Source organism: Nicrophorus vespilloides, unplaced genomic scaffold (genome assembly GCF_001412225.1).
Source record: "Nicrophorus vespilloides isolate i.1.1-1 unplaced genomic scaffold, Nicve_v1.0, whole genome shotgun sequence".
Lineage (NCBI taxonomy): Eukaryota > Metazoa > Arthropoda > Insecta > Coleoptera > Silphidae > Nicrophorus > Nicrophorus vespilloides.
This window is the reverse complement of record NW_017099603.1, coordinates 71,249-79,749: the sequence shown is the minus strand read 5'-3', so window position 1 is coordinate 79,749 and position 8,501 is coordinate 71,249. Positions and strand designations below refer to the sequence as shown.

At 42.5% G+C, this 8,501-nt stretch overlaps 2 protein-coding genes across 2 annotated transcripts; one reads left to right on the top strand and one right to left on the bottom strand.

The window, feature by feature from the left end:
• Nucleotides 1-993: 993 nt before the first annotated feature.
• Nucleotides 994-2,775, top strand: LOC108564841. The gene has a single exon (XM_017923999.1). It carries the CDS (start codon nt 994-996, stop codon nt 2,773-2,775), a length of 1,782 nt encoding a protein of 593 aa, XP_017779488.1.
• A 2,695-nt stretch (nt 2,776-5,470) lies between these two features.
• Nucleotides 5,471-8,070, bottom strand: LOC108564840 (the record flags this gene model as incomplete). The annotated part of the gene is made up of 2 exons (XM_017923998.1): nt 5,471-7,685; nt 7,743-8,070. Coding segments are annotated over 2 exons (2,514 nt in total), but the record flags the coding sequence as incomplete, so codon positions are not given.
• Nucleotides 8,071-8,501: the final 431 nt, after the last annotated feature.

The window sequence follows — 8,501 nt, the reverse complement described above, 5'->3', positions numbered from 1 at the left end:
TGATAAAATTGAAGACATCATCAGAGAACTATTAGTAGATTTAGTAACTGATTGGAATTTAGTACTTAAATCTAGTTGTTAATAATTTAACTTCTAATTTTATTTACAATTGTTACAAGGACATATGTTGGCCGGTATAATTGATGATTAACAATATGCACTAATTATTGACATTGGTAAATAATTATTCATAAAGATTGTCATGGAAATTATGTCATAGAAAGGTGCAAAGTTATTGATTATTTTTAATGTGCTTTCGTTGCAATGAGTAAATTGTGAATGTAATTGAGATAAAGACCCTGATCAGATTAAATGAATGTAATGTAAATAATTGTTTTGCAGATCGAGGTGTTCAGACAGTTAAAGGACGAGCACGGCATGAACATGTCGCACAACTTCCGACCCACGCAACCTCTGTACGGCCGACTGATCAGGATGAGCATGCTGGAGCACGTGGATTCCAGCAGTGATTTGGGAATCGGAGGAGGCGGTGGCAGCAGCGGCGGCGCCCCGTGCAATTACGGCACTATTTTTAGCCTGGCTCTGATCCTCGTTTCGGCGCTCCAGTTTATATATGTATAATGCTTTTCCCACCCACCGTCATCATGCTGTAATTTCTATCTACATTACTACCTTATACAAGTCCACTAGGCGAAGAATATCTTTGTATTTTAATTGTGATATACTTAGGAGAATATATTTTATATAATAATAAACCAATAACCATTTCTCGCGTTTTATATGAATCGAGGGAGGCGGCGGTGGCGGCGGCTGCGGAGACGGTGAAATTTACGAGCGCCACCGCGATTCCAGGGAGTCCAACTAAGTCAATATATAATAATCCCGTGCAACAGATGTGCTGCCCGCGATACTCCCACGCATAGAGGTCCCTGCACGGTAATTCCACAGCCGCCGCCACCAAAGCCCTCCCTCCCTCAGGGCTGGGCCTCCAACCCCCGGTTTATTTCACGAAAATAACAACAAATTCCAAATATGGATCCGAACTCGGGGCCGTCTCAAGTGATCTTCGATGAGGTCCTCTACCAGCCGGCGCCTCCGTCCGTGCAACTGCAGATGCAGCAGCAGCACGTCGATCTATTGATGAACTCCGAGGAGGACTTCTCCGACTCAGATTTTGAGGTGGACATCGTGGTGGACAGCGATCACGACAGCAGATCGGAGCAATCGGAAGACGACGATGTACCAACGGCAGTAAGTAGCGAGGAGGGTTATTACAGTAATACGCAGTGGTCGGAGGAGCAGCCGGTGGTCGTGACGAAACCCCACATCGATTTCGAGCTGAAACTGCCCGGGCTTCGGCCGCCGGCGAAAGAGCTCGGTCTCTACATAGAACCGATCACCGCTTGGGAGTTCATCTTCGGTGATGCCATGCTCAAGAACATCATATTGTACACCAACAGGAAACTGGCGAAGACCAGGAAGAAATCGATGAATCCGAACAGGACGGAGCTGCGGGAGTGCTGCGAGTTCGAGGTACGCGCTTTCCTGGGACTTCTGCTTTACTCGGGCGTTTTCCGATCGAACCACGAGAACATATCCGCGTTATTCGCAACCGATGGGACTGGTCGCGATATTTTCCGAGCCGTCCTCTCGGCAAAGAGATTCCAAGTGTTACTCCTCTGTTTGCGGTTCGATAATTGCGAGGATCGCGAGCAGAGGAAATTGATGGATAAAGGAACCGCAGTCAGCGAGTTGATAAAGAGCTTCAACGACAACTCACAAGCGGTTTTCTCCATCGGTTCTTGCGCCAACATCGACGAGATGCTCATCGAATGCAGCGGACCTTGCTCCTTCAGAATGTACATGGCTAATAGAGGAGACAAGTACGGGTTGAAGATGCAATGTCTGACGGACGCCAGAAACAATTACGCTTACAACGTTTACTTGTATACGGGAAAAGGAAGCGACGGCTTCGGTTTGAACGCCGACGAGAAACTTTACAGCGCTCCGACCCAAGCTGCCATACGGCTCTGCAAACCAATCATAGGAACAGACATAAACGTCACAACGGATACGTGGTATACATCAATGGAACTTGTCGAAGTGTTAAAGGTGTATGGATTAACGTGCGTTGGTACTTTGAAAAAGCACAGCCCGGACATACCGACGCAATTCCTACCATCGAGGAGCAGATCCGTAGGTTCAGCAATATATTCAGCGAACAAGGACACCGTGATCGTTTCGCACGTCCCGAAGAAGGGAAAATCCGTGATCCTGCTCTCGTCCATGCATCGCTCAGAAAAGGAAGACGACAAACCGGAGCACGTCTTATCCTACTACAACGCGACAAAATCGGGCGTGAAAAACTTGGACGGTAAATGCGCCGCCTACTCCTGCAGCCGAAGAACGAGACGGTGGTCCATGGCCGTCTTCTTCAAGATCATCGATATGAGCGCGGTGAACGCTCACATCATCCATCAGAGCTACGTGGAGAACAGGCAGAGCACCAGAGTGGACTTCATGAGGACGCTTGCCAAGCAGCTGGTGACACCGTACATGGAGACACGAATGACCAATCCGAATTTACCCCGCGAACTTCGCACAACTATACAACGAATACTTGGCGTGACCATCGAAATGAGGGACGTCGATCTGGATAAGTTGCCCAGGGAGGAGCGCAAGATATGCTTCGTTTGTCCTGCGAAGAAGAGGCGGAAGACCTGTTACCTCTGCTGCAACTGCAAGAGGCCAGTCTGCTTGGAATGCAGCAGGAAGATTTGCCTGAACTGTACCATGGTTGATGAGGATCTTTAAACGAAACCCGAGCGTACAAAACTTCGTGCTATTTTTTATATAACAAACAATTTTTCGATGTTTTATATAAATATATATATATATACTATGTGTCAAATAATTAATAATATATTTTATTAATTTATCGATGTTTCATAAATGTGAACTGAATGTTATGAAGAATTAATAAATTATTTCAATTTCTTCAATAAAAACTTATTTAAAAATGAATCTCTAGACAATTTTTAAAACCCAATATATTAAAATATTCATTCCCTTCAGTAGACTTGGAGAATCTTCAATCTGGTTAATTTGTAGTTACTATAATTGTCATTTTATTAAATAGATTCATTTGAATTATTGTAATAAAACATTAAAGTCTCATATTATTGAAAATTTATCATACTAATCAGAACTTTAATAATGTTCGTAGTTGCGTTATATGCAACCAAACATACACATTAAACCTAAGCTATCACAACAAATAGCAATGTAAAAGAAATATCCGAAGTGATGTGAGGTTTGTTTTGTAATTTTATTGTTGATGCACGAGTATAAGAATATTTGGATACCAACAACATCTAGAAATGTCTCAAGTTCCATAGAAGATGAAGAGTAAAAACTGTCTCAGCTTGAAAGCATTACTTCTTGTTATGACAAAGTCTTTGAATAGTTCAAACAAACTGATAATGATTTAGGTTTATTGAATGATTTTATTAATAGTAATCATAATCATATAATACTATAGCTTTTTAGATGAAGATTTGAAGAATCTGAATGAGATCAATAGTGAACTTAAAGATAAGCTTGAAGCAAATGGATTAAACGATTTGTCGGATCTTCGAACGAAAATTGCCGAGGATCTTAACACTTTCGGATTGTTGCAAGAGAAACGCGACTACAATATGAATAAAATCACTAAATTGGATAAAGGCAATATTGAAATTAAGCGAGAAGTAAATATTGATAACTTAGTTTAATGCAAAATGTTAATTTTCAATTCATGAATAGGTGGAATCTTCAATCTTCAAAAGTAACAACTATATACTAGATTTGGGTTTGGAGCCGGAGGAGGTCAATGAATTGATGGCTCCTACTACAGGATTTGGAAGACCCAATGTTGTTGACGTAATTAATAGTCACGCAATTATAATCTTCAATTTAAAACATGGAGAATTTTAGGATTTTAAAAACTTCTTAGGAAAAATGGACTAAACTCATGCAACATTCTGAAACGGAACGAATCGAAATTGCTAAATTGGATGTGGAGAATAATCAGATGGAGTTGAAGCTTGAGATGCGTCAAAGTTATCTGAGATTGCTCGACGATAAAGAGAGCAAGATCCTAAAGAAGATTTTGACTATGGTTAAGAAGTACGAAGGCATCCAGAAAAGCCTGGAGGAAATTAGTCTTTGCAAAGATAACGTAGAAAAAGTTAAATTAATGTAAATTACTGCGATTACGTACCAATCTTATATTATTAGTTGTTATTTTTTAGATATAAAGAATTAGTTTAAAAAAAACGAACTGCGTGTGAAAGAATTCTAAGAACATTCCGAAATGATATTAGATAATATAAAGGAAATGAGTGTAAGTTATCAAAACAAGCCACGAAGTACCTAATTCAATACATAATAGAAGGAAGTCGTAAAGAGTTACACGAAACGAATCCAAGGAGATTTAAAAGCATTTGAAGTATTAACCAAATGTATATAGAAATTAATTAACAAATTATATTACATCCTTTATACTGGTGTAGTTCTAGTGTCTGGTGAGGAACTTCTGGAACTTCTTCCTATTCCATTCCGCGAAGGACGGGATAAATTATCTGATCCTGTGTCTAGTTATACAACAAAACATGAAGTCATTGGATTATCTGAGATTATCTAAACATTTCCAGACGTTTTTTTTTTAAATATTTCTGACGTTTTCGCTGCCAGAAAAATGGATATATTGAAGGTGCGAAATTTGCACGCGTCCATCAGCGAATTTGAATACGTTTCAGTTTAGATTTTGCTCTGTTTAAGCGTCGTGACGTGTCCGACAGTGGCGAAATTACGAGACGGCGAAAGGCGTAGAAGGCGAGATGACGGCACGGAAGTTACGGTGACCTCGACCGTGGACGATTCCCTTTCTTCGCTCCGATTAAAATATCCAAGATTGTTCAAGATCGATGACGGCGAGACGAGGAGAAAGTTGCAGAGGATTCTGCGGCCTCTGCAGCAGCAGCAGCAGCTGAAGAAGAAAGAGGAGGGCAGAAGGCGTGGCACAAACAATAATAACAACAACAACAACATCGATAATGATGATGAAGGAGAGAAAGACGTTGATGATCCACCATTCGAATTCGATCTAGGCGATAATGGTAGATAAAACAAACATAATTTAACATTCACTAATTTAAATATATATATATTTTGCGTCGATCAGTGAAAGTGCCGGTTCACGTCCCAAAACAGTAAACCGGTTTCCAAAAGATCTCCAATGTTCTGCTACTTCCACTCCAACAGAATCAAGTAAAAGCAACAACAAGAACAAAAAATCGATCAAACTCACACTGGAAATCGGTTAATTGCTGATTTGTCATTAACTTCATCGTTATCCATTCTTTGATGCGTAAATTAAAGTTAAAACTATAAGCAATAAAGTTATTGCATTAATTTTTAAAAAAATGTATTTTATTGTGTATAAAAAAGATTATTGTATGTACAGAAGGAATTAACTAAAGTAATCAGGTAACTAGTCTACCATTTCCATTGTGAAGCGTAGGTGTTGTAGCCTTGATTGGCGTACATGCCGCCCACTTTGCTGGGAACGTAACCGTTGATGTGTCCTGATTGGCCGTACTGAGAGAAAGTCTTCTGGAAGCCGACGCCTGCATCTTGGAAGTTTCCGCCTCCGATGGTAAACTTTCCGGTCTGCACCTTTTGGAAGTTGATTTGTTGGGTGTTGGCATCATCGTCGTGAGCGTTGTCGTAACCTTCGCCGAAACCGGCCTGGAACTTCGATCCTTGCACATTTCCGAAACTGGTAGAGCTTCCCTGGCTCTGCTGGAACTGAGCATTTTGCGCAGCCACTATTTGACTGTGGGCATTCTGGACTTGAGCTTGGAATTGTCCACTACCTCCGATTTGATTTTGCGATTGAAAATCGCCGCCCTGGATGTTTCCGATTTGGTTTTGAGCGTGGAATTGGATTCCTCCCAAGTTTGAGTTTTCTTGAGCGTGGAATTCTACGCCTTTGGCAGCTCCGTATTGTTCTTGAGCATGGAAATCACCGCCTTGGAATTGAGTTTGGCTTTGGGCGGCTCCTACACTTGCGCTCTCGTGACTTTGGACAGCTCCGAATTGTTGTTGGGCATGAAAATCACCACCGAATTGATTTTGGGATTGGAATTGAGCGGCTTGGATTCCTCCTGAAGCGGAACTCTCTTGACTTTGGAATTCGGCGCCTTGGGCGGTTCCGTATTGTTGTTGGGCATGGAAATCACCACCTTGAACGCCTACAAATTTCTGTTGGGTTTGTAATTGAACGTTTTGGATTCCTTCTAGACCAGAGCTTCCTTGACTTTGGAATTCAACGGTTTGGGCATTGAAATCACCTCCTTGCACACCTCCGTATTGACTTTGGGTTTCGTACTTTTCGCTTTGGATTCCTCCTACACTTGCGCCTCCTTGACTTTGGAAATCACCACCTTGGACACCTCCGAATTGTTGTTGGGCATGAAAATCATTAGTTTGAGCACCACCGAATTGAGTTTGGCTTTGGATTCCTTGATTTTGGAATTCGGCACCTTGGGCGGCTCCAAATTGTTGTTGGCTGTGAAAATCACCAGTTTGGACACCACCGAACTGAGTTTGGCTTTGGATTCCTTGATTTTGGAATTCGGCACTTTGGGCAGCTCCGAATTGTTGTTGGGTGTGAAAATCACCAGTTTGGGCTCCACCAAATTGAGTTTGGCTTTGGAAGTGAGCGCTTTGGATTCCTCCTAACCCTGAGCTTCCTTGATTTTGGAATTCGGCACCTTGGACACCTCCAAATTGTTGTTGGGCATGAAAATCATCAGTTTGAGCACCACCGAACTGAGTTTGGCTTTGGATTCCTTGATTTTGGAAATCGGCACCTTGGGCGGCTCCGAATTGTTGTTGGGCTTGGAAATTACTACCTTGGAATTGAGTTTCGGATTGGTAGACTTGTTGCGATCCAGTTTGGTGTTGGTTGTAATCGGTGGTCGTTTTCACTTGATTGTTGATCGGCACTAGGACCTTGACGTAGACAGGAGTGGGAATCTTGACTTGAACTTCTTTCACCACTTTGACGGGGTAAGGTTTAGAGATTGGTACGGGGACTTTGACTGGATGTGGTACCTTAACGTAGACGGGAACCCTGACTGGGACCTGCTGGGTGATCTTCACCGGGTACGGTTTCGGTACGTGCACCGGGACTTTTACTTGAACTGGGACCGGGTACGGTTTTGGGATGTGCACTGGGAAGGGTTGAGGAACTGGTACTTTCACCTCTTTGGTGACGGTCACTGGGTAGGGTTGCGGGATGTGCACCGGCTGCTCCTTGGTGATGGTGATGACTTGCTTGACGGTCTGAGTCTGGAGACCCACTGATGTTCCCAAGTCGATGGGAGCTTGAGGAATTCCGGATAATTCAAAACCTTGTCCGAACTGTTGTCCACCGAATTGACCGCTCGAGAATCCTCCTTGCTGTTGACCTCCAAATTGGGTCTGAATGCCGGCAGAAAATCCTGCTTGCTGTTGACCTCCGATCTCTTGGTGTCCACCGAATTGAGCTTGAACGCCTTCAGATAATCCTCCTTGCTGTTGACCAACAATTTCTTGATGTACACCGTATTGTACTTGAGCACCTCCAGAAACTCCTCCTTGCTGTTGCCCACCATACTGAGCTTGTTCTTGAACACCTCCTTGCTGTTGATAACTTTCAACTACTTGGTGTCCACCGTACTGAGTATGAGCACCTCCAGAAACTCCTTGCTGTTGCCCACCATACTGAGCTTGTTCTTGAACACCTCCTTGCTGATGACCAACAACCTCTTGGTGTCCACTGGAGGTGTACTTTCCAGATCCAACCTGCTGCACTTCGGCCTCTTTATTCAAGATCCTCTGGTACCTGACCGGCGCCGGTCCTCCAACTTCGAAGTGCTTCTGCACTTGCACTCCGTGTCCTGATCCATGCGAAAGTCCTGCGGAGAGCGAAAGAGACTTCTGGAGCAGCCTCAAACCGGTGCCTTGGACTCCGCACGCCGCAACGGCCAACAGAACGATCTGCACAAAAAATAATACAATTTAATAATCATAAATCCAAAGAAAAAAAACCCGAATCTTACCACAAAGATTTTCATCTTGTTGCGCCGATGAGTCTCGAGCGAATGATGCCGTCAGGGGAACGCGCCCACCAATTTATACGCGCCGTAATCTCGAATACGAGAAGAAGTCAAAAAAAGAATGAAAAAAAAATACACGGAGGATTAATAAATACAAAAATTTCTCCTTGTCACCTTTACCATCAATTTATTAGAATGCTATATAATTCTCAATAAAAAAAAAATTATAAATAAGTAAAAAGTAATTTTTGGAAGAGGCTGCAGAAGCGCAAAATCTGAAGAAACGAAAGAGAATTTTATCTAAACGAAAGTCAAAAAATTCATGTACCTCTCACTCGAAATGAGTCTGCGATAATTATTAAATTTCATCATAATACGCAATAATTGCTTTAC